General features: G+C 35.8%; 1 protein-coding gene across 1 annotated transcript in view; it reads left to right on the top strand.

The window, feature by feature from the left end:
• Positions 1-25,463, top strand: part of LOC129226274 (uncharacterized) — a 40,776-nt gene extending 15,313 nt beyond the window's left edge. Inside the window, exons 6-15 of the mRNA XM_054860875.1 lie at positions 88-197; positions 1,464-1,581; positions 2,435-2,642; positions 3,301-3,368; positions 4,098-4,178; positions 5,335-5,499; positions 19,362-19,456; positions 22,006-22,114; positions 23,939-24,103; positions 25,171-25,463. Coding sequence (XP_054716850.1) covers positions 88-197; positions 1,464-1,581; positions 2,435-2,642; positions 3,301-3,368; positions 4,098-4,178; positions 5,335-5,499; positions 19,362-19,456; positions 22,006-22,114; positions 23,939-24,103; positions 25,171-25,301 — 1,250 coding nt within the window. The 3' untranslated portion in view covers positions 25,302-25,463. The remainder of the gene's footprint in view (positions 1-87; positions 198-1,463; positions 1,582-2,434; positions 2,643-3,300; positions 3,369-4,097; positions 4,179-5,334; positions 5,500-19,361; positions 19,457-22,005; positions 22,115-23,938; positions 24,104-25,170) is intronic.
• Positions 25,464-27,518: the final 2,055 nt, after the last annotated feature.

The raw sequence follows: 27,518 nt of genomic DNA, 5'->3' as shown, positions 1-27,518 counted from the left end.
AAAAGAAAAATAGTATCCATAATTTCATGGTTATTACTAGAATAAGACGCTTTGTTCAATTTGAGTAATTTAAATTTTTCTTTTTAGACGTGAGCTTCCGTTGCCTAGGTGACTGGGAAGGCTCTAATAATGATCGCTACCTTGCCCTTATGGATCTTAGGGCTCCTTCAGAAGACAGACCAAAGTTTAGGTGTGGGGTAAGTAGATTTTGTTTCTTTCATTTGCAATAGACAAGACATTTTCTGAGAACTTTTAGCGTCAATAGAGACCAAAGTTTAATTTTCTTCTGCTGAAGTCGGATAGTAGTAATAATATTTGTTTTTATTTATTTACTCGTAATAAGAATTTTCTTTTAAAAATAAATACAATTTACTGATATAGCTGTACAATGCATTGCCTTATAAAATCCGATATTCTCAGGGATATCGTTGTGTGGAATGATATTAAACGATGCAAAGCCATTAAATTATGAGCGACTGCAAGAAATGAAAATATCAATATGAATAAAGGTAAACTTTTTTTGTTCCAGCTGTGGCGTAGCAAAAAACTCATCAATGTGGAGTCCAGTTTAAACTTTGTCAGATCTGTTATTCTTGGAAATGTAAATAAGAGCAGCCATAACTTGATTTTTATTTTATACAGGTAGTCAAACATACATAAAATTTATTAAATGATGAAAAAAGTTTTTAAAACAGAACAAAGTAACTTTAGTCTTCATTACTGGAATTGAATTCTTGAGCTTCAATGACTTGATTCAAACCCGGCGATCTCTCTCTTTCCTACACCACTTTTTACAGACATTTCCTTATTCTTATATGACTTCATTATTTAAAAAAAAAGTAAATCATAATGAATAAAAATCCACCTGGACGCATGGCAGTGAAAAACCAAACACATTCACTTTGCAAGAATAAGCTAAGTACGGCAAATTGGTTCGAAACTAAACCGAAACTAACTTCTGACTGAAAGCCTACAAAGTAAAAAGAACATTTTAGCATTAGCAAGTGTGCACCCACGCATGCAAGTCCACATACATCCAAGTACACACTGTAATCTTGCCGTTATTCTAATATAGAGAGAAATCTGCCTGTGATTGACAAAGACATTTAAGTCAGTCAACATCCAGTTACACACCTAACTTTAGCGGATACCAGTGATGTTCCCATCAATTTTTCTGAGGGTATACTCCCAGTAATCCACTACGCACAATTTGTGTCTGTGATCATACACATAGTATGTCATAGTATGAAAATTTATGAAGCTTGAGGGCATACGCTATATGACTAGAAAATGTTTGAGAGTATACGGCGTATATAGAGTATAACCCTATGGGAACACCACTGGCGGATACAACGTATTACTTTTGATGTCACCGGTTAAAGTTTTCTCGATACTCTGTCAGTGATTTAATAAAGTAAATTGTGTTAATGACCGTGGTTGATTTTTCATATCTTCTTCTCCAGATGTACCGAGTGGACCCTCTGACTGGCAGAGTGTTTGTGTCCCTTTCGGCCGATTCGACGTGTTTCAATTGGCTACGATCGGCAACTGATGGATACGAATCTCTCATCCTTACTCCTTGTAAGTAGTTTTTAATTAGTGGTTGTTTCGAATTCGTTTTTCAATAGAAATTCTATTTAGTTTTTTAATTTCTGTATTTTTTAAATTACTTTCGCTAATTTAAAAATTCTGAACATTACAAAGAAACTCCTTAAAAATAAGAATAACGGTTTTAAATTAGCAGCTGAGAAGATTTTGCTCTAAAAACTATTTTTTACGGAAGTCGGAAACGCCCCCTATTTCACGTTACCAACTCAGATGTTAGAAGAGTCAGTTGTGGTCAACTGCTCCAAAACCGTTAAATACGGTTATAGGACATTTGATTCATAAAGTATTCGAACACAATGTGGGCAGATAACATTATGGATGGTTTAGGAGTGGGGGGGGGGGGAGGGGTTGTGACTCCCCATTACCCACCTCTCGTATCCGCCCCTGAATTGCTCTTACTCCAGCCTGTAAATTGAAAATCGTTGAAAACACCTTAAACTTGATGTTAGTGGATTCTTTTTTGGTTAATTTGCTTTTAAAGTGTTAACAATAAAGCTAAATAGAAAACACTAAGGGATTGCGATCCACTAAAAATGATTATCAATCACAATTTGAAAGTATGGGACAAAGGAGGTTCTCACAGAAAAAAAGTGTCCTATTAATTCTAACTCTGAGTCAGGCCTTCATTTTGCTCCATTTTTATTCTGGCAACGCCTGCATTGAACAACTTATCGGTGCTCCCACAAGGATTCGTTAATATTTTGCTTCCATTCGTAACCGTGACGTCTCGAGGATTACAAAATCTGATCCCGTTAACGACCTCTGAATTCCAATAACAATAATTTTCAATCTCAACAATCTTAGTTTATTTTTTTGACTTTGACAGTTCCCGAGAAGAGTCCACCCAGCCCGGTGCTCCACGCCCACTGTCGTTTCCCAGAATGGGTGCAGGGCAGGTGGGAAGGGATGCAAGTATCCAGCAATGTCCTGGTCTACAAGGACAATGTCCGCCTACAGAGGTATTCGCTGACCTGCTTGAGAAGGGAGGAGGGGACCCCGGAGGACAGATTCGTCGTCTTCTCTTCAACGCACTGGTGAGTTTGATTTAGTACCATTATCCTTCAAGAGATTATACCAGAAAAATAGTACAGCATAAGTACATTAAGACATACTATATTACTGTTGGGTACAGAAACTGCGCGGGCAGAAGAAAAAAGTTACACTTCTAAAGATGTTCTTAGTTTACTTTACTGAAACTTCTTGTAACTTAAAGATAATTACATGTTTATTTTCATCGACTTCTTTTTCTGTGACTTTGTGAATTTTCAATATTGTTTGAAACTACATTTCAACCTCAATGTGCTAAGTATGTACCACATTAAGTTCATATACTGTTCTTTTGTAATAATTTAATAATTATTTGAATGATTTGATTTATTAACTCGATGCTTCTGAGTTCAAGTGTGGTAACGTAACTAGTTAATGTTAAATATTTCAAGTTCTCGATAAAATATCATTTTTTAACGCAATCCTAATTATGCCAGCTTAAAGTAAGAAATGTGATAAAACCCATAGCTATCGCTTACATTTAACTTTTAATGATGATGAAAGTAAAATTTCTCTTATTTCAACTGAAATTCTAAGAATTCAACATGTGCCAGCTGCGACAGTTGATATCTATGCACGAGAACCACTTATTTATTTTATTTCTTTATTTACTAGTTTCATTTATAGTTAAATTTCTTTTATCAGCGGGGAAGAATCGTACAACTGTGTTTGGCTGAAAAGACGAAGCGTCAACGTCATGGAATTTCAAATAGGTAAGAAATTTCTCAGATATTCATATTTTTTATTTCGATACAAAGTCCTTAAGTTCATAAAAGTCCTTAAAAATTTACAGTAAAATCCCATTATAAAGAAATTTAAGTACCGCAATTTTTTTTTTCGTTCTAACGGAAATTTCGTTGTAGTGGAATTCAAGTGATGTAATGGAAGTAAATTGGGACAGAAAATTTGTTTTGTTGAAACGGATTTTTTGTTCTATCGGTATTCGTTGCAACAAGATTTTACTGTACTACTAATCCACCGATATACTACTGAGCACATTGATTGGGATTAATTTCAGCAACTGATGCAGTGAAACTCATCACAACTCCTAAAATCAGATGTTCCCCCAGACATCCCCCCTCCCCCCATGGACACAGTTCTAAACTGTAGACTGTCCTCTCTGTAGACTCTTTATCCGCACCTGCTCTCGAGTAAATCTTTATATCAGGCCTGCTGAAATCGCATGTACAGTATTGTATACAGTTTTGAAGAGAAAAAACAGCAATTAGACATTTTGTATTATTTAAAAACTGTTGATACATATGTGAAAAATAATAAATGTAAATTTTAAAAGAACTAGAAAATCCTCCGTAATTCAGGACCATAAAATCGAACTTGTGACTCATGTGTAGGGTTTAGCCGGTAGTTTTGCTACAAAAATATTCACAACTTTACTAAAGAAATTACTTCTATAATAATGAATTTAATTGAATTTGTTACAGGTTCACAGCCAAGTCCCCTCTATACGGATAAACTGTGTCACGACCTTCAGTTCATCGATGATGCCTGGACCACCCAAGGAAGTATGTTCAATCATTTATTACTTAAATTTGACGACAGGAAACTAAGTTATTGGAACTTTCCCATTTTACAACTGAGATCTTTAAAATCTGCGGGCTAGCTAGAAATCATACAGGCATTTTATGATTATTTTCTCAAAATAAAAGTTAAATGTTGACAATTGAATTAGCTTTATGGCTTGACTAAAATTATCTAATTTTGCACTAACATTATCTAATTTTGCAACTATCACTCAATTCAGACTATGCTTTTAATATGATGAAAGTGTCTCCCCTAATTAGCATCTGTAATGGGGTCGTTTCCAAAATTTTAAAAGTATTTTTTTCTGAAAGAGCATGTTTAAAAACATGGGATCTCACCATTTTTTAAATAACTTGTTCAAGTTGAATATTTAAAAAAAATTACTTAAATCGATTCGCTTTCATTGTTTACGTTTCTGTCGTGTGACATCACAAATGATGAAATGCCATTTAGTGTTGCCATTCACGGAGAAAAATATTTAATTCGCATCTTTACTCACGTGTATTGGCAACGATAGGGTTGATAGCAAGCGTAGAGCGCAACTGTAATTCGCCTCTTGATTATAATGACGTAGAAACGTGGTAGAAAGATGCGCTAAATCGCATCATTTGTGACGTCATAAAGACCACGCACTGTTTTCAAAATCGGACATTTTTAAAAAAGTAATTAAAAAATAACTGTTGGGAAAATGAAAGTATTTTCTGGGTCCATGTTATTTTTTTTACTCATTCTATCAATTTCAATGACTAAAAGTAGTACTGTTGACTGAAGAAAACAACCCCATTATGATACTCGAAACAAAAAAGCAGCGAATGAGTGAATAAATCAATGAAAAATGAAGCAACTTAGAATATATTTAAAAACTGAAAGCGAACTTGCAGCATTTTAACAAGCAAACTACTGTAAAATATAATTAGTTGATTTCCAATATAAGCGTTAAAAGTTCTCAATTTACCGAAACATTTACACATAAATAATTTCGATATTTATTGACCACTCAGCAGTCTAAAACACTAAATTGTTATCTCAATTGATTTAGTCTGTGTTCCTATCTTGTTTGTTTTCAATCACGCATATGTTCATAATTATTGAACAATAAAAGTAATTTTGAAGATTTTCATGAAATACGTTTTTTAGGGCTCAAGCCGACTCAGATGTTTCCCTGCCCAATCACTGGTGACTACACAGGGGTGTTGCCAGAGAATCCCAAGTTCTGTGCCAAAGTAGCATCAGATTGTAACAATCCAGACGTCATGTTTTACACTGTCAGCAACTGCGAAAACAAGTCCCACGTATTTGAAGGTGAGTATTTGTTCATTCTTTTGTTTGTTGTTAGAATGATAGTTCGACAACAGAAAAAAAAGAGACGCAACCCAAAACATATTTTTTAAACAATTATAAAGAAATTAGGAGCCGAAATATGTTTTGTTGTAATACTTTCTCTGGATAAAATTTTTTTTCGGTTGCAGTAGTATAGACTAGATTACATATTTTTATGTCAAAATTTAATTGGGAAATCATTTGACTTTTTCCGTGATTTAATAATCACATCGACAAACATTTGTTGATCAGTTATTACGACAGGGCCCACCTAGGGGGTGGTTGTGGCGCAGACTGTGCCACTGAAATTTTTTAGGGGGGGTTGATGGGTATTTTCCTATTTGGGGGGGGGGGTCTTTGCGATATTAAGGGGTGCGCCCTTGCTCTTAGGGGATGGGCACCCCTGATTATTAGTTGAATTAACATTCAATTGAATCAGGGGAAAAAAGCAAAATCCCACGGCCGAATAGAAATTGTGTCGCAACAAGCCAGACAAATCAATTGGGCCTCACTCGAATAGAACAATCAAAGAAAGTGCTGTTAACAGCCGCACACCTTCTTTTGTCATTAAATTATCCAATAGCTAGAGTATAGAGCAACGGCACCAGTAACAGATAAGGGTCCAGTAATAGACATTCGTAAGTTTGAATTTAAATAATAATAATAATAATTTTTGGCGGGTAAAGCGAATGTTGCTGCAAATGAATACGGTGCAACCATCTAGTGTTATCTGAGTGAATTTTGTGATCCAGTTGGTATTTACAAGTCAGTGGTGAAAGGTTATGAACAGATACCACGATGTCTGCCGGCATTTCATGTTAATTTGAATTTAAGAAGGTTTTAAATCTAAAACTAACGAATTTTTGCACATTTTGAAGAAAAATGGAGAATTCTGTCCATTCCTCATCCTATCTGTTACTGGGTGTCCTCAGAATTGTCGGTGTCTGTTACTGAGGGGTTTGACCTTTTTTCGAAATTGAGCAAATAAAAATAGAATGAACTAGTTCAGAGGATCCAGAAGCAGCCAAACGTTAGATGAGATGTAGTTACGTAATAGAAAAATAGTTTTCAAAGTCTAAATGCATTAAAAGGCTCAGAAAATTTAGTTAACCCGAGAGCAATGCCTTAAGCATGTCTGTTACTGGTGCCGTTACCCTACTGATATTGTAAACTACCAACACGAAGGAAATATCTCTGTAAGGTAGCAATTTTATATTAAAACCATAAAGAACACTCGAGATCGTTAACATCAAGCGATAGCTCGAGAATCGTATTCTGACGAATCTTTTTGAACTCAATAACCGTGAAGCCGGCGAGCATCAAGCTGATCCAAGAGATCCATTGGAAAGAAATAATACACTTCCTCATGACTTTCAACAAGAGAACGACAAAACAACCTCAACACTACACCGCGCGAACAGAAAACCGCCGATTTTATCCGCACTTCGACAAGACCAGGTACAAAAAGATCGAATGCCCCCTCCCCTCGACATTAATTGTTCAACGATGTGTAACGATTTGTAATTAACCTGTCTACCGGGCAGCCTGTTCTTTTTGCCACAACATATCTTCGAACATTCTTGTGGAATAGAAAGCAGTGGCGGATCACCGAATAGGCGCATGAGGCGCTAGCTGGGGCCTCCAGCAAAGCAAGGGGCCTCGGAGCCGCGTCACTTCCTCAAAGATGGAAAGTCAAAATTTTGAGTGGAAAATGCTCAAAACTCCCTGGAAATTGACAGTTAGCCATGGATTTTAGGCGCGGGTTGATTGCTCACTATAGGGCCCCCTGCGTCTAAAGGGGCCCCAGGCTTCAGCTGCCTTCGTTTGATTTTTTTTGGGGAGAAAAAACCTCTCTTTTGAGAATTTGCCATGGAAAGTCAAAATTTTGAGCGGAAAATGCTCAAAAGTCCTGTAAATTGACAGTTTGTCATGGATTTTAGGCGCGGGCTGATTGCTCCCAATATAGGGCCCCCTGCGTCTAAAGAGGCCCCCAGACTTCAGCTGCCTTCGTTTGAATTTTTCTGGGACAAAAACTTTCTTTTGAGAATTTGCCATGGAAAATCAAAATTTTGAGCGGAAAAGCTCAAAAGTCCTGTAAATTGACAGTTTGTCATGGATTTTAGGCGCGGGCTGATTCCTCCCAATATAGGGCCCCCTGCGTCTAAAGAGGCCCCAGACTTCAGCTGCCTTCGTTTGAATTTTTCTGGGACAAAAACTTTCTTTTGAGAATTTGCCATGGAAAATCAAAATTTTGAGTGGAAAATGCTCAAAAGTCCAGTAAATTGACAGTTTGCCATGGATTTTAGGCGCGGGCTGGGTGCTCCCAATAGGGCCCCCCTGCGTCTAAAGGGCCCCCCAGGCTTCAGTTGTCTTCATTTGGATTTTTCTGGAAGAAAAAACTGTTTTTTTTTTTTTTTTTTTTTTTTTTTTTTTTTTTTTTTTTTTTTTTTTTGTGGATATGCCTTGGAAAAGCATAATTTTGAGTGGAAAATGCCCGAAACGCCTGGAAATTGACAGTTAGTCATGGATTTTAGGTGAGGGCTGATTGCTCCCAATAATTCCCCCTGCATCTAAAGGGTCCCCCAGGCTTCTGGTGGATTTGTTTAAATTTTTCCAGAAGAAAAATTTTGGACATTTTTTTTTTGTATGTGTATAAGGTTTAAAGTTTCAAAATATATATTTGTTTCTTTCCTCCGGAAAACTTCATCTAGCATATTTCGCACTCTACCGTAACTCAGCACTTTTTTCCGAGATCGGAGAATTCCCCTTCTTTCTTCAAGGTCGAATTTTGTCCCTGAGATAGTGGGGTTTAGATAAGAAGTAACAAAAGGAAAGGCATTTTTATGGCACTAAGACAGGGGGGGTTGGGTTGACCTTGGAAAATCGCCGCGAGAACTGTTCTGTCCGGTACATTTCTATCCAATTCAGTAATTCAGTCAGTGAGTGTTGTCTTGTAACAGTGTTCAGAATCTTGCTAGTTTAATGATAGAAAAAAGCATTTACAAAAATAAAACAGCCCTGGGATTTAGGTGAGCAATCACACTTTTTTTTTTCTCCAATGCGTTTTCCTTTTTGGTCATAAGTTAAAAAACGAAATTGTTTCGAAAGAGTCGGGAAAAGTTCTTTTTGAGGCAATGCTCCTACGCAACATTCTTTTTACGATGCTGAATTTTTCCTGCTGCCGAGCAGGGCTGCGGAGTCGGACGGAAAATAGATGACTCCGACTCCAAGATTTTGAAACATCCGACTCCGACTGCGGCTTTTTTATTTTTTTAAATTTATTTTTTCAAATCCCCCCTTATGGGAAGGGGGGGGGGGACTCCTAAATAGAGATTCAAATATTAATTCCTTTTTATGAAATTTTCGCGTTGTATTTTATTGTAAACCTAAGATGCATACAACGTTAGAAATTCAATATGAAAATCAAATTATCCGGTAAGTGCGATTTCTAAAGTAAGATTACTAAAAAGTCCCATTTTTTAAAAAAATGAATAAGATTAATTTCTCCCCTTTAATGTTTAACAGATGCTGATCAAATCATGTGCTTTCAATTTTTGAAAGCACTGAGAAGAGTGAGAGAAAGAGTTTTGAAAGAAAAAAAAACTTTTTTGCTAAGTCAAAAATTTTTCTTCAGAGGTGGCGCCCCTCCCCTTCCCTCCCGGGTGGCACTCATCTGGTGGGTGACACCTCAACTTAATTTCAGAGTTTATAAAAATTGAGATTCTTTAATTCTGAAAAAATTTCCCAATAATAAATCTTAAATTTCATCTTAAAAATTTCAACAAAAATATTGCACTATATTGCGGAGAGAGGTCGTGTACATGTATGTCTGGAGCACTTTTACACAAAATGCGGCGGTATACAGCTTTGTACGAATAGCTTTAACTATACCTACATTTCTTGGTTCAATTTTTAATTTTACTTTTTTAATTGACGGCTTCAGAATTAACCTTAATATGAAGATTGTAGGATTAATTATAATTACTGAGTGTTGTAAGCAATAAATCGTATACTAATTTTATTTTGTACTTTTCAGTGTTAACCAAGCTTTCTTAGATAAAATTTTTAGAATTAAAAAAAAACATTTAGGGGAGAGTTTGTACCTTGGGGCACTGCGAATTTCTAAGAATCTATTTTTAGCAGCCATGTTTTTATAATCTCTAATAGTAACCTTTCACCCTAAATGGTGACATAGTAAAAATCAGCATCAAATGAGTAAAATTGACGATTTTGTGAGAGAAAGAGAAATTTCATGACTCAAAAGTAGATATTTTCTTCCTTTTCATTTCATTTTCCGTCTTTGTATGTATTTGTAAATTTAGCCAACTGAATTTTATTCTGTTATAAAAGAGAAGTACTTTCATTATTTTCTCATAAGCAAATTATTTATAGTGCTTCTGGATTGACCATCATTTTGGTTTTCATTAAACCACGTGGTAATTGTACCTTGGGAAAGCCAAACATTTTGTACCTTAGGACACGTTGCAAGGTACAACATATGCATGGTTCTTAATAATTAAGATATGTTTAGGAACATGGAACAATGTTCTAATCTTATATGTAGTCTTTTAAACAATTTTTTCTTTTCTGGTGCAAAATTGGTTCAAGTATAATAAGGCTGTTTCCTGAATCATGAAGACTTTCCCATAGAACAACAGGATGTGCCCCAAGGTACAATAGGATGTTGAACCATGGGGTAGCTTGGAACTTATACTTTAAATGGCTGGCAACATTTTATTTTCAAATTGTCTGAATTAAAAAGTATATATTCTACAGAAGTATGTTGGGCTATTTTAATGTGACTTTTAGATTTTAAATTTGATTCAAATAATTGACGTTAAAAATTAAAATATGAAAAGTGTTCCAAGGTACAACATTATCCCCTATATTTTATCGGATCTTTTTTATTTGTGCTTTCGTACCAACACTCTTTCGAATTTACCAAGCACCCTGAGAAGTTTCTCGACTTGCTCAAGCGATACATGCATTTATTTTACTATTTTATAACAGAGATTGAGGTAAAAAATATATTATTTTTATTTCAAAGTAATTACTTAGAAAATGTTAGGCAACAAAATTGTTTGCTGACAGTTGCTATCAGTTAAATTAAGTTAGAAAATAAGCAAACTAGGAGATGGCGTAGGTAGCTGTTACAGAAAAATTCGATAAACAATCAAGCCAGCTGGTTGCCACAATGAGTTATTTTCTTATTAGTAGGTATTTATACATGTAATCAAATTAATTGGTAGTTAATTTTTCAAAAAATTCAAGGAGAGTCAGGGAAAATTAAAGAAAAAAAAATGAAACCCGGAGTCGGAGTCGACATGTTTTCGAACGACTCCGACTCCTTTACATTAAATTAGCCCGACTCCGACTCCACAGCCCTGCCGCGGAGTTATGATTATTCCAAGCCGTCTTTTTTTGTTTGCAACTCAGCACTGTACCGGCATCTCATCATACAAGATGCCCGATCATATAGACTACGCATTTTTGACATATTTAACCTATATGAAGAGACTACTTCTTTAGTTAAGGAAAATAATTATTCTAAATCAGTTTTTTCTGTTCTGAAAATGCAGACGAGGCAAATGATTTTATAAGTTATCTTAAATGAATTGACCTTTTTTTATTATTCTGAATGAAAAATTTGGGAGTGCAACCACCCCTCTCACCCCCCTCCCTATTTGCCGCCCCTGGCCTCAGACGATTTGTAACTATGGCTACGAAAATTTTGCTCTCTAAATAAATAATAAAAACAGCCATCGCCATAGTAATCTGAAAAATCAGAGCAACATCAACTTGGGTCAAGTAAATAATCAATAAGCAATTCGTGATTGCTAAATAAATAAATATATATATATATATATATATATATATATATATATATATATATATATATATATATATATATATATATATATATATATATATATATATATATATATATATATATATATATATATATATATATATATATATACATATATATATATACATATATATATATATATATATATATATATATATATATATATATATATATATATATATATATATATATATCAATTTGAATTTTTGGCATCTTGAATTCAAATTATGTTTTTCGCAATCACGAGCGTGTATGTTTGTGTAGGAGCATGTGTGTGGGTGCGTGTGTGTGTATGCATGTGTGTGCGTGTTGTGTCTGCAGTGCTGTGTGTGTAGGCGTTCGTGTGTGTGTTTGAAGACATATGTGTTTGTGTCTGTGTGCAGGCATGAGTGTGTGTATGTGTGTAGGAGTGTGTGTTTGTGTCTGTGCGCAGGCATGAGTGTGTAGGCGTGTGTGTGTATGCATATGTGTGTAGGACATGGACGCAACCTGGAGACGGTTTTCGCAAGAGGAGCAGCATCGTGAGGCCGGTCGACACGACAGTGGTGCTGGCAGAGGGTGCTGGCGGGAAAATAAAATCAGCGTAACGCCAAAAACTAGTGTTGCCGGACGGTCAAATCCTGATTTCCCCCCAATTCCCTTCCAACTTTTCCCCAAAAAGCGATGTTTTCTATCAAAATTCCCCAAATTCAAAAATTATTTTTCCACTAATATTTTCATAAAATGAGTTGACTTTCTCTGATATTTTTGGTCTCTTGAAAAAAATTTTTTTTCCCCAAATAGCCAAATTTTCTTATAAAATTCCCCAACTTTTTTTTCTTCCCATTTTCGCTTTTTTTTTGTCTTCTTTATCTTTTTTTTATTTTTACTAATAATAACGCTGAAAGTCTCTCTGTCAGGATCTCTGTGATGCGCATAGCACCTAGATCGTTCGACCGATTTTCATGAAATTTGGCAAAGAATTAGTTTGTAGCATGGGGGTGTGCACCTTTAAGCGATTTTTCGAAAATTCGATTTTGTTCTTTTACTATTCCAATTTTACGAACATTTTCCCGAGCAAAATTTTCAGAAGATGGACGACTAAATTACCAAGTTATCATAATGCGGAACCGTGACGTGGGCAAACCAATTGGCGAGAAATTCATCATGCATTATTTGTAAATATACAGGGGAATCAAAATACTTTTAATTTCCTACTACGGGCAAAGCCGTGCGGGTGCCACTAGTCATAAATACAAGGCCGAAAGATAAGAAATAACCTAATATTTTCTTTCAACTCGCATTTACTTACTCTGCTTCTATATGTACATTTAAACTATGATTTTTGTATATATTTATCTAAGAACATTCTTCATCACACTTACTTTTGCCTGTTTCACGTATCAACTAGTTACTAACGCAAGAACTATTAATGCAAATTCCGTAGCATAATATTCCACATAATGCGAAATGCGAATTCCATAAAGTTGAGCAAAGCTACGCCAACGCTGTTTGATACAAACAACGTAACTACCAGATGTCAAGACGCGAATTTAAATACGAAAAAAAAAATTTTTTTCCCCAGGTTTCCCCCAAGGAAAAAATTTTTCCCCAAAGAATTCCCCTCAAAACCCAATTTCCCAAAATTTCCCCAGAGAGCACCAGATTTCCCCCAAAATGGGGAAATTTCCCCCAATCTGGCAACACTGCCAAAAACAGTCAAATGAGAACAATAAGCAATCGTGATTGCTCAAAAAAAAAACCCCTCAAATGAATGAAATTACTCTAGAAATATTTAAAAGAGCGTAATTTGGAGAAGATAGCCATACTTGATTTACATTAACTAAATCAAATTTACTTTTAGCATCTCACTCGAATAAAATATTTTGTGAGAATCTTCTTTCAAAACAACCCTTAAAAACTTCATTTCGCTTATTACTTCAGCGCAACAGTTTATTCATTTGTGTATCTACTTGACTCACGTTGAGTATCTTATACATATAAAATCTGAGTATCTATCTATCTATCTATGTCCAAGCTTCTTCTCCCGAACGACAGTGAACTGACCATCGAACCAGGTATCGATGGATTCGTAATCCTCCCGTCTTCATGTTTGGCTATTTAACATAATTCTCCGATAATAATTAGCGGAGATATCAATTAAAAACTTTTAATTATGACTCTTAGATTTCAAAATCAAATCACTATTTTTCGAAGGCTTTCCTCCATTCAAATTATTATTCAGTGCTTCATCTCAACTTTTCGCAAACAACGCTTTTATTAAAATGTATAGCGTGAAGAAAATTATTGAGATGAAAGATCTGTTGCCATTTTTTTTCTCGAATACACACAGGTAAAATTCTTGTTTTTGTTTTGAGGCTTTTCCTGTAATCACAGGAGATTTAAAATGTTTACTTTTTGGGGTTTTTTCCGCAATCTGCCGCAAAATTTCACTGATTTTTTTTTTTTTGTTTTGGTTCAAGCCTGAGTGTTGAACTCGCGTCACTTGACATAACTTTTATTTTCGAGGTGGACCGTGCAAAGCCGGGCGACGCAGCTAGTAGTTAATAAATTTCGAGAAGAAATTTAAGATATTATTGTTGCGAATACATTATCTCTACAAAGGTTTGAAATCATTATTTAATAGGAAAATAGTGCTTGCATCCGATGAAATTTTGATTTGGTACGTAACCCTCGTAACGAAAAATATAAAATAACAAAGATAACAAAAATCAAAATGTAAAAACGTGTCTAAACTATAACCGGTCTAGCCTATTAAGTTATCCTTTAAGTATGGATTTCATTATACTGTACAATTTTCAAGAAAGAAACAAAAGCAAATCTCTCACGAAGGTTTTCATCAGATTTTAAATATCCCGTAAAGTTTGTCTACTGTTGTATTTTTGAAACTATACAGTTTCGAAAATTGGGGAGGGGGAGGAGGAATTGATCTCTATCTATTGTTTTGAAAAAAAATCGATTAAAGGCAGTCCCTGAGCTCCATCCCTTACCCTAATGTCAATAATTATAACCTATAATCGTATTTTTAGGACTTCAATTTCAACAACTTTCCGCTGAGACCCTTGCACCCAGGACCGGATCTATAAATTTCAGACCCCCTACAACAAAATTTGTAGGGCCTCAGAGGCCAGCAGTGTATATTTGTAACGTTAATAAGTCTTAGAGTGCTAGATTTTTTCAGGTTTTTCTTCAATTTCTTAGGCCGTAAAAAGACCAGGTGCACTCCCGCACTACGGGGTCTGCGGGTGCGCAGATCCGGACCTGCCTGCAGCTGCACCTTTGTGCCCCCTAACATCATCAAAGAAAGTCTAAAACTGCGTTTTTAAAACTACGAGTTTAAAATTTTTCCCGGGAGAAAATCCCCGGGAAAACCCCCCTCTCTCCTTATTTTTTCTATCCTATTAAAGGTTCTCTTTCTCCTCTCTCTTTTTTTTCTGGCCAAATGAAAAAAAACTCCCGCCCCTAAGATTTTTTTTTTCTCTCTGGTTGCGCCACTGAATGATGCGCATTGAAAAACAGGGGAAAGCTGGGATTTTGCTGGATGGTCTGAAATCGGGGTTCGGATCTCACACCCTGCACTACCTAAATTACCAAAAAACAAAGACAAAATTTTTCGCAGTAAACTTTTTTTGTCAGAAATATCGTTGTTTTTCCTTTTTAAATAAGAATAATCTCCCCCCCCCCCCAAAGCTTGTTGATTCAAAAAAATATCATTTTATGCATTGTAAATATAGGAAACCATATCACTTTCGTTGTGTCATAAAGGGGGCCTCCGGATAGGTTGCGCCTGGGGCCCCAAAATCGCATGATCCGCCACTGAATAGAAGCTGTCAATGCAACAAAGAACTTACTTGATGAGTTCAGTCTTTCTGCACATGCGGCATCCTGTTCTAATTTCGGCGTCCTCTGCCCCTTCTCCATCCCGGGGAACTTTTTCTGTACTTTCTTTTCTTGTAATTACCTTTTTTTTTAAAATTTCCGGTGGTTTTCTAGAATTTTTTCTATTCAAAGGAAAAACAATGTAATTAGTTACCTACAAATTGAAATATAAAGAAAAAAAACTATTGTGTTGATTGTGATGAATAGCTTAAGGCAAAAATTTGCTACAAACATTTCTCGAATATATTGCATAGTTTCTTCGTGAATCATTTCTTCAGTGAGCGGAGCTCTCTAAACAAAGCCAAGCTATATTCCGAAATTGAACAATAAGCTTTAGAATTAACAAAGAAAACTAAATAATAGGATTTTACCATTTACGGTCTGTTGCAAGTAAAACTACTCATAGGTTCTTACTTGCCAAGTAGCATTTTATTCGGACAAATGTTTACCAAGTAGATAAAAAATAATTATTTTACTGACTAGTAACAGAAAAATAGTGTTAGTTCAATATTCTGTAAAGACACTCATTGCCAATTCGTTGGAGTGTGGAGTCTGTTAAGATGCTCGTATTTCTCTGGGGTAGATTCTACCGTAAGTGTTGCAACAAAGTCATCTAAAGAGTGTAGCCAAAGAATTGTGCAACACTCATGTTCGGGGTTAAACGAACAAGAACATGTTTTCGAACGCGGTACGGGAGTTTTGCTCAAATCTGTGTTAGATGCAGCTTGTCCAAGAAATTGTAACAAAACTTCAAATCTAGGACAAAAATGATGTGAAACTTTGCATTTTGTACTTAACATTGGTTTGCTCATTTATTGTTCTGCACGAAGGAAACCGATTTGCTCTTTTTGTTCTTAGAAATAAATGAGCTGATGTGTGCATCACATGACTTCCTTTTACTCCAATTTAATGTCATTTCCCCCATTACCGGCAATTTTAATGTGATTCAATAGTTTACTCTCTAAATATCACCAACAGTGGCCAAATCGAAACCAGATTTAAAATTAAAAAAAATCGCCAAATTTGTCGCCAAGTTGGTGACAAAACTTGGCGACCAAGAGACTGGCGATATATCGCCAAGTGTCCGTCTAATTATAACACCACTTGAGTTTACATCGAAATTACCAATGATTTCCCCCCAAAAAGCAACCAAAAGGGGAGGTGCACAACTAGACCCCACTAGGAGTTCACGTACCAAATTTAAAACTTTCTAGGACATACCGTTTTTGAGTTATGTGAGATACATACACACATACGCACATATATACGTACATACAGATGTCACGAGAAAACTCGTTGTAATTAACTCGGGATCGTCAAAGTATATTTCGGGTGCCTGTACGTTCCTAGGCATATATCGACGTGTGGTCGAGTCGAAAAAAAACCCAACATTCATTCGGGGGAGAGCAAAATAGAAATTAAGGCCGATTTTTGAGTGAAAATTTTTTTGCGAATACAACACTTACTTTTTTGTAAAAGGAAGTATAAAAAAATGAGTGAAAGGTACATGCATTTCTTGCTGCAATAATTGTGACAGTATGCAATTACATCATTTAAAGAAAAGTACTCGTGCTGGAGATGGAGAAAGAAACATATTCTAAGATGAAGATGATGCCTTGATAGAAAGGCATAGGAGGTTAAGCGTACAGACGGCAGATTCCTGGTGCAACTTATACTGCGCAATGTAATGTTTTTTTTTCCACAACTTCTTGATGAAGTGAAGAAGCTCAAACTGAAACTTCTGCCGTTGGGGAGAAGCAATAGATGAGAAAACAATCTTGTTATATGGTTCGGATAGCAAAAGTACTGCTAACACATGTTCTGCGGTTAGATGGTGCACCTTCATTAAGGCATCAAGTTGCGACTTTTGTGATACTGTAATTCATCCGAGTGAAACCCTTGATACATTTTTTAAAAAATAACTCTGTTTCTCACTTCAACTCATTGTCACTCTATTTCACGACGGTACAAACTAATTTTGCTACAACCTCTGTAGCATCACTAAATGTCTTTCTTTATGCTGCTTTGTGGCATAATTATTCTGCTACTTTACAATAATAGTAAATGCACGGGCTCCCGAATCTAAAGAACATGTGAAAGAAGCTCGGACGTTGTACTTTTGAATCCAGGACCGACCCTAACGAAACTATTCTTCTGCAGTAGCTGGCAGCGGAATCTAACGAGATCCGAAAAAAAAAACTTCATCCTTGATGTCCTGTCTCACTTGACTGCCGATTAGCATAAGAGGAAATCTAAAAGGGAGAAAAAACCGATTCTTTGGAGTGTAACCGCAACCTTCTTGTTGGGGCAAACAACTCCTGCACGCTTGGCTGGCCACTGGCCAATCATTGTCATCAGGGGCTCTACCGACCGGAGAAGGATGGCACCACGGAATGCCGAGAAAAAAGCGAAATTTGTATCATTAGGCGCTTTCATGAGTGTCGCTTTTTGGTAGAGAATGGAAGCCAACTGGAAATGATGTCCGATTGCCATTTAAACGGAGTGCTTAGCGCTCGAGGTGAATTTTGCTCTAGTGTTGGGAGGATTCCAGCCTTTACCAAGAGGGAAAAAAAAAGCGATTCAGTAGATCTAAAAAGTGTAGCCATCCTGCAAAAAGCAGCCTTCTAAATCGGCAACTAATGCTGACGTTGGTTCACGATGCGAAAGTGACAAGGTACATTCTATATATACATTCGAAAGTTATGTTACATTACATTCTATTATACTAATCTCTGAGAAGTGTGCAATGATTCCTCACAAAATGGGACACATTCAGGGAAACTCGGACCCCAAGAGCAATTGTGCAATCCCTAATGCTACTGAACAACTTCCTCCAAAAGCAAGCCCCACCAAAAATGGTGGAAAATATAGTTTAAAATACCCACTACAAATGTTTTAGGTGTCCTCCCTCGTGGGATTTATGGGTCCTATTAACGCAAATTGGGATTTGCGACGGTTTCAAAACGGGGCTCAAGGCAACTATCTCTCCCTCCTACATTCCTCCACCCTGTTTTATAGGTCCATAACCTCAAAGTGGGGCTATAGGCCTGATTTAAAAGGGAAAATTTTTCCAAGCCAGTGTAAAAAGTAACCTACCCTTCCCCCTCACTATACTTATAAGTGCCTCCATTGCCTGCTTCACTGACTACATGAACTCAAAGTGGGACTCCAGGCCTGCCTTAAATCAGAAAATTTCTCCACCAATCAAAGGTGAAAGTCCGGATACCTATTTCGTGTAATGAATCGGTGGCGAACCCTGGATTTTGCTCAAAGTCAGAGGGAGGTCATGAAAATTTTGCGTCATCCTGTCGTCTCTAAATTATACGGCCGTGAGCGAAGGGTTTTTGAAGTGATAACTTATTATGGGAGGGTAAACCGATTTGTGACATAGCGCGCGTAACGGTGCAACTCTCGTCTGGCATTCCTTTCGTTCGCGCGTACGACAGAAGCGCGCATGGTCGGGGAAATTTTGTTTCTTTACTCTTTGGGTCAGCTTTATTATTTTATTTTTTTTAAAACTTGTAGCGAAACCACGTAACAACCAACGTAAAGGAGCCGCAAAATTTGTTCTTTGTATCGGGAATATAATTCAATCAATATAATGGAAATTAAATTGGGACTGAAAATTACATTTGTTGAAACGGGTAGCGTTGATACTCGTTGTAACGGGATTTCACTGCATTATCATAAACACTTGTGACATGTGACTGAACACGTGTTAAAAGATGTAAATGGAAAATCCACTCAAGTTTCCTGCAATGAAAGTTTCCTACAATTTCACCAAATCGTTCTTTCTTTCAATTTGAACCCTTATTTTAAAATATGATCACATTTTATTAAAAATTTTATGCTTTGAAGTGATAGTGAACTAGAATTTAACCACTTCTCTTTGCTTTCGACTTTTAACCCTTATTCAAAAATGTGATCATTTTTACTAGAACAACTTGTGGTTTGAAGTGAAGTGGTAGTGTACTAGAATTTATTTATTTCTCTTTTCTATTAATTTGAAACGTTATTTGAAATTCTGATAATTTTAAATTCCACAACTTGCTGTTTGAAACGACAATGCATTGATTGATTTCTTCTTTTTCGGCAGAGCGTGAGTACCGCTGCTTGGGAAGCTGGGAGTCATCTTCTGGGGTAACATTCACATACACCCAAAGAAGAGAAATGGAAGGATTCCAATGCTTCGTGAGTATTGATTACAAATTATTTTTGGCACTGTCCACTTAAGTAGTTAAAAAAACGGCTATCACATTACATTAAAAAACCGACAGACCGTTACGACATTCAGAGACTGTAGTTTCACTTTTACTATGGACTCCGTCTGCAATAGTCGAACCGCACTATTTCTTGCGCTGGTCTCTCGCTGGTGTGCTAAATTCATCTTAGCTACCAGTTTGCTGGTAATCTCAGCTTCAATGAGAGAACATTTGCCTCCAGCTCGGTTATTGGCTGTTTCAGACTGACTATAACAAGGACGAAACTGCAGTCTGTGAATTTCATAAACGAGACGAGCCGTCGGTACATTGCATGAAGTTCTGCCATAGCCCTTGCTTAAGGGCGGTAACTTAATGCTTATGACCATCACATTAGTTAGATAAAACCAACAGCTTGAAGAAATAAAATCTCAGAAGAAACACTTAGAAAAAAGTAACTTATCGTTTTTCATAGAAAAAAAAATTAGTTGTTTTTACTCGTTTACTTTCATGTGGTGATTTTATTTTTATTTTTACGCACCGAGAGCACTTTCATTGCACGGGAGGAGGTCATCATTTGTTGTATTTTACTCAAATAACGTTTATATGAAATACAAAAGGGACATTATTCAAATGAAGTACAAATTTAATTGTGTAACTAACGAAATGTTCAGTATGTACTACCATGAATTTTGAACAATTACGGCTAAAACTTCATTCAAGTAATTTCAGTAAGTTACCGCCCTATAGCCAAGGCCTAAGGCAGAAATACATAAAATACACCGCCAGCTCAGTCAGTGGCGCAAGCAGGAATTTTGTAAGGGGAGGGTCCAGGATCCATTTTCATATCACATTCCAACACGACGTCAAACATATTCACTTAATTTATCGATTCGCAAGAAGAAAAAACAGTGAAAAATGAGTTATTGAATAAATAATTAACATAATTAATAAGAAAATATCATTATAATATGCAATTACCAAACTAAAAGCATGATTATTATGGTGTTTTCATTTATAGTCTGTTTCTATAGGCTTTTAAAACATCATATAATAAAATAAAATTTTCTAGTTAGTCTTTCGATTTCATTTATAACTTCCTCTAGTGTGATGGTGACATTGCTTGAATTCAGCAGTGGAAGACCATTTAAACGTTCATCCCACATGGTGCTACTTAGGCATGTTTTTAGCCTCCTCGAAGTCAAGAAAGAACCCTCACACGTGCAATTCGTTATAGGAAAAGTGCAAAATTAAAAAATATATATATTAATATGAGATATTTTTTTTTCTCCTATTATTGCACCGAAATGGTTGTAAACTTTGTTTGGAATAATTGTACGAACAAAATATAGAGAATCAAAATCAAACGAAAAAACAAATGCAAGAGCTCGAGGGAGGGGTCCGGACCCCCTGGACCCCTCCCTTGTGTGCGCCACTGAGCTCAGTCATTCCATCCGAGGACTGAGCTGGACCGCGAATGACTGAGCTGGCGGTGTATTTTATGTACTTCATTTAAGTAGTTGGTGCTTTACAGAAACACGTGAAAACTAGGATCTCATTTAATCCGGGCTCGATATAAACGTGTTCAACTCAACAATAATCGAATTTTGGTTAAATTCAATTTACTCATTGCGTCAGACAGAAAATGATTTTTAGTCAGATAGATCTAATGCTGGATATTTATCCTTATTTTAAGTCAACTTTAAGTTCGATTAAAGTGAAAAAAAAAATCATCGACATAGTTGTGTTAAATTGGCTTATTAATCTAAATTAATAGAATTCAATTTTATTGATCGAATTTAATAGAATAGCTGTCCATTAAAGTTGTGTTACCTCAGGTAAATCAGTTTCTCTTTAGCGTTCCCGCTCAAAAAGTAGAATCACTGCCATTATAAATTGATAATCTTTACTAATAATAAAGCTCAAAGTCTCTCTGTCTGGATGTCTGTCAGGATCTCTGTGACGCGCATAGCGCCTAGACCGTTCGGCCGATTTTCATGAAGTTTGGCACAAAGTTAGTTTGTAGCATGGGGGGTGTGCACCTCGAAGCGATTTTTCGAAAATTCGATTTTGTTCTTTTTCTATTTCAATTTTAAGAACACTTTCCGGAGCAAAATTATCATACGATGGACAAATAAAATACGAAATTATCATGACGTGGAACGGGAGAGCGAATGAACATAGCCAATTGGCGAGAAAATCGTCATCCATTATTTGCAAATATGCAGGCGAACCGAATGACCTTTTAATTTTCAACTGCGGGTACCACTAGTTTATTTATAAAATGCTTGTTCAATAACTAACAACTGAAATTTTAAAGTTAACTTAATACTGCTGCTATTAACAACGACAAATGTGTTGCAATTACAGTTAAAGTTAACTTTTAAACTAACTAATATGTTACGAATCGAATAAAATTACTACTATTTTAACAGTTGTTACCATGTGCGATTATTATTCACTAACAATTATTATCGTGAACTTAAACAAGAATTTTGAACACTTGAATCATAATTACTTCTCTTTTGTTTCTTTCAATAGTCAGGGAAAGTATTGCAGAGTGGCAGGGAAGCTTACATAAAGGAAGCAGGGCACAGCTGCAAAAGGGGAGAGGACCCGATACTGTTTGGAATGAAAATAACCAAACTTGGTAAGTCTTGTATGTGCTAAAATTTTCTTTTTTGATTTTTTATGAGATAAATTACTTATTTCTCATAAAGTTTTACTTAAAAATTCAATTAATGTCTTTATAGATGAAACTATTAGATTGATTTATATTAGTTATTCTAAAATCTTTGAAACCGTGTAGGTATTTTTAAATAATAATGCATTTGTAGGGTTAAACTGTTGACAAATTGAAGTGTTTTGTCAATGTTTCGGTTATATGTAGTTTTCATTTATACATCGGATCACGTCAGTCCGCAGGAATAAATGATGCTTTACTGTATAACAAAAACAGGAAACATTAAGTTAGATAAACATCTTTAGGCATAAAAAGTAAAAAATTACAACGTCAAATTGCACAAATTAGATTATTGCAGACAGGTGTTTCGGCGTTACAAGGAGCGCCTTTTTCAATGTAAAAGAAATGAGCTTACAGATGTGAATGACAAAGAGAGAAGCTCATTTCGATTTGGAAGAAAAATGTTTTCGAAAGCTAAAAGAAAAAAAAAAATCATTTTCAAAAAGCTACTGACGTAGAATCCCTCGCTCCCAAAAGTAGTTAATTTACTTGAATTGGTTAAGAGATTTTTTTTTTTTTTCATTCATCCCTCCTCCCTTCTTGAAGGACCTCAAATTTAGGTCCGATTAAGTTACTTTTGGCGGAAGAAACATTGTGTTCATTTCAAAACTCTTTCCATTCTTGTACCAAATAATAATAATTTTTAAAACAATCCTGTTTTGCCGACTACTTGCAACATTTATTCATTTTACATTATATTAGGGCAGCAGGTTTCGTAATATCGCCCTACGTGTCTATGCAAGCGCCGAAGGGCGTCGTTATCCTAACGCCACAGACTCCCCCCCCCCCCCCGATCATGAATTGCGAAGACAGCTACATTCTAACTTCTGAAGAGCAGAACCCCCCGAAACATACCGTTAAAGCGAGAAGTAGTTAGGATGATAATGTCAAGGCTGGATTCAATCCCACGCTGCTTTTTCGAATGACGCTGCACATGCGTGGGAAGTTGGCCAATTTATCTCTGTTGGATTATTAATTCGTGGACGTGCTCTCGTGTGGGGACTTGGACAGAAACTTGGCAATGAAGATTTTGCCGACAAATATTATCATAATCATATGAAATGTTTTGTAATCGAAAAAAGCAGGTTTTCCCGGTGGACGAACTGGTATCTTTGTCTAAGTTTTTAATTATGGAAGAACACTACAAGCAATTACTTTTTTCTTTTTTTTTTCCTCTTTCCATGCCTAAACTACTAAATATAAATGGAATAAGTTAAAAATATGGGTTTCCCTTGCAGCATTGCATTTTTAAGGAAAACTGTGATACAGGACTTTTGAAAACTCTTGTCCTGCCCTTTATTTCATTTCCTTTCGAATAATAGTAATAGTAATAAATAACGATAATTATTATTATATTATTATTATCATTATTATCCTCATTATTGTTATTATTATTATTATTATTATTATTATTATTATTGTTATCATCATTATTATTTTTATTGCAAAATGCGCATACTTCGTCAATTGATGTATCATTTTTTCGTCAATGATTTCTTCACTTAATCCTTCTATTCTGCATTATTTTCATTGTTTCCAATCTGCTACAGAACTGTACATCTCTTTTATTGCAGAAATTAATTAACAAAATTTTAATTATTACAGACTATACCAATAAAACCCATAGAAACAAATAGATAAACAAATAGATCAGAAAAAGTTAACTTCATTTTTTCCATTAACCAAAGACCGTTAACTATTTCTGTTAAAATTCAACTTTTTCTGTTTCAGCATCCTGTCCTGATTTAGGATTGTCCGTATCACACGGGAACCGGTATCCGACTGTAGGTCCTGTCTCTTCCAATGACCCCTTCTACAGGCCGGTCCCTAACGATCCCTATTGGTACCAGAAGGAAAACGACGATATTGAACAAAAGGACCGAAAGTCTCCTACAAGTAAGTTGTTTATTTCTTTAACCTTAAAAACATGACTGATTTTGTAGCTAAATCAAAAACTGTTCAATTCAGAAGCTGCAGTTCCCGTTTTTTTTTTCTTTCTTTTTTTGAGCAATCACATTGCTTATTAGTCTCATTTGACTGTTTTGAATTCCTATGATTTTATCCCCCCCCCCCCGTCTTCCTCTGCACCACCACCGTCGACCGGGCCCAACCGATGCTGCTGCTCTAGCGAAAACCGTCTCCAGGTTGCGTCCATATCCTACACACACGCATGCATACACACACACAGACACATACCCACGCACTCATACCTGCACACAGACACAAACACACACGCCTAAATACACACACACCCTCCTGATTGCGAAAAACATAATTTGAATTCCAGATGTCAAAATTCAAATTAATTTTAATTATTATTATTTTTTTTTTGAACCAAAAAAAAAAAAAAAAAAATCAATGACTGGAAGTTTGATGTAGCAAATAAGTACATCTGGAGATACGGCAATGGATTCTGGGTGAAATCTTCGGTAGGACATCGTTGCCCCTTACTCATACCATCGATAACTGACTCAATTATTGAGAATGTATCACCAGTCGACCCCCTCATTTCAACGGTTTCATGTTGAATCTTTGAAATGACATTCAAATTGTGTGTATATTCAGTACATTTTATACGAAAAAAATCCATTCAAAAATGCGTAATTACATTATGTTTCTAAGATTCAGGGAGAGGGGGAGTTAATCATTGCCACGATCTCCCCAAATAAAGAGCCTGGTCACCAGGCTATTTTATCCTGCTATCTGTCAAGTTTAACGACTTACCATAGAACTTTTCAATTTACCGATTTAACTAGCGCAAACAGATTTTTATGGCCTCCGCGACTCTCCGAATTTCAGCCCCCTCCCCCTCCGCCCTCAAATTTATACTCAAGATATCAGTTTTTTAAATATGGGTTCATTGTTATGTGTAATCAATTTGCTTTCTGACCTTAATTTTCTAGTTCAAAATCAAAAATATAAAATAAAAATTTTACTAAAACGCATTTCTTATTTTCTTACAGGATCAACAAAACATAAGGAAAATATCGTCAACAGGTCCTCAAGCTATACAGTCAATAAGATCCTACTTTTGTTCTGCATTCTCTTCTGCTACGGGATCCACAGGCACCGTTCAGAAAATGAATCAGTTTAACTTCAAAATGGCTTAAGCGAACAATTAGTGCTTTTGAAAAAGACAAATTCATCCGTTGCTGTGTTGGCAGTGCTGGCAATTGCCAAGAGACTCCAAAGAATCGAATTAGTCATTGTTTCTAGAAAAACTGGACCTTCTTGATTGCAACGCTGCAATCCAGTCAATCCATAAATGTAGAGCTTTCATATTCACAAAGACACTTTTATGTGATCATTTCGAAGATAGTGTAATCATCTTCGGAACAAGACCGGTTTTGTAGAAATGTTTTCTACAATTTCAATCCGGAACTGAACAAAAGAATATTAGTTTCTGAGCTTCCCGCTGCACTTAACGATCCAAGATCACATGCATGTCATGTATACAGTAAAACCTCGCTTCAGAACTATCCGATACAACGAAAAAGCTATCAGCAATAACATTTTGAGGCAGCCATGACTTTGTGCACAACATACAATGGCGGATTTCCGATGTCGCTATTTCAAGGGGCCCCATGAGCATATGAGCCTTGACGGAAATTCAAAAATGCACCGGGTAAATATTTTACTTAGTGTTGTGATGGGCAGAGGAGCCCCCAAACCTATAAGTCCGCCAACCATCTCCTGTGATTGCCGTGCAAATTATTTGGTAATTTGAAATATTTTAATGGAACACTTGAATTGTTCTCCAAGTGTAATTCTTATTTTCAAATACTCTTATAATAGCAATTACATTTCAAACATCCAATCAAGGATGTTCAATGTTTTCATCTTGGTGTCCAATTTCCGCCTGCTGTGGTGTGTTTCTTTTTCCTGAAGATTGGGTTATACACAAAAAAGCCATATAATTTTCTAAATCAAAAGTATATCGCTTCTCGATATAACGATATATCTCTGCGATATATCGGTATATCGAGAGCGATAATTGCATTGGGTTCTCTTAGGTACTGCATCGAGGTTTTACTATATATATATATATACTATATAACGCCTATAAGTAAAGGAGGGTTTTTCTAAGTGCAAACATCGGTTAATGAGACCTACTATCTGTTGAAATCGTGAGACCTTAATAATGAGAATGAACCCATTGGTGGTTGCTCGGGAACCCACTGGGCCACTGGTGAATAACTCCTTTGGAATAATTCGTCAAAATTAAAGATCGTAGATATTAAAGCACCAGCAAATGATTTTGTGATGCCAAGTGCAAATGTCAAGTACTTAATTAAGTGTTAACAGCTTAAACGTCTCTTCCGTGAAGCTCAAGAGTTTGCTGAAACAACCGAATTAACACTTCAATTGACTGCCAAGTTTAATTTCGGTAAATTTTGCTCTGAAAAATTGCATTTATGTAGCTGTATTTTTCTAAAAAGGAAAATGATGGCCTTAATCATGCTGACGAAATGGTTGTGCTTCATAACAACTTTTCCATCAGCGTGAAAATGTATATATTCAGGAACTAAGCAGTCAGGAATCACTCTGGTTGGGTCATCAAAAAACACTCCTTATCAAAAGTCAGTTCCTACGAAATCCACAGCAATTGTTTAAGTCAACAATACAGATCTCACTGATGAACAATTTTATTAATAAGAAGCCTCGGCACTGCTTGATTTACACGGCCCCCGCCATTTAAACGACGCCAGGATTATCGCCAAATTAGAACTCTACCGAAGCCTTGTACCGAAGCGGTACGTCCAATGTGGCGGAAAGAAGTCAAAAGTCAAAAGTGTTATGACTGTTTTTAGTTCGTCTACCCTTTTTATACTTGATTCAACGATTTCTGTGAAGGCCGTGAAAATCTAACAGTACCGCTAATTTTATGCACAAGCTTCTACGCTGTTCATAAATTTGTCAAATTTAAGCAATATTTTTATATTTTTGTGTGATATGAGTGAACTTTACTTGTATAAACATGAAAAAAATCGTAAAAAATATTTTATTGTTCATGCTAGTTTTAAACGTGTAAATTGTGTTTAAAATCTCGTTGAAGAGGCAAAATACGAGTTCCTAAGTCGGTCAGAAACAGTCTGTGTAAAAAATATTTATTTTCAATTTGATACTTTGTAGAAAGTCGTGTATAGTGTAAGTTTTGTCATTTAGTCTAGTTTGTTTGCATTGTAAATTTTTGTTTGAGAGTACTTGAATAAACTTATTGTTGAAGTGGATGACTGTGTATTTCCTACTCTCAAATTAAAAAAAAAAAAAAAAAAAACAAATTGAAAAATAAAATAAAAATAAAACATAC

This window comes from Uloborus diversus, chromosome 7 (genome assembly GCF_026930045.1).
Source record: "Uloborus diversus isolate 005 chromosome 7, Udiv.v.3.1, whole genome shotgun sequence".
Lineage (NCBI taxonomy): Eukaryota > Metazoa > Arthropoda > Arachnida > Araneae > Uloboridae > Uloborus > Uloborus diversus.
This window is presented reverse-complemented; position numbering and strand designations above follow the sequence as displayed.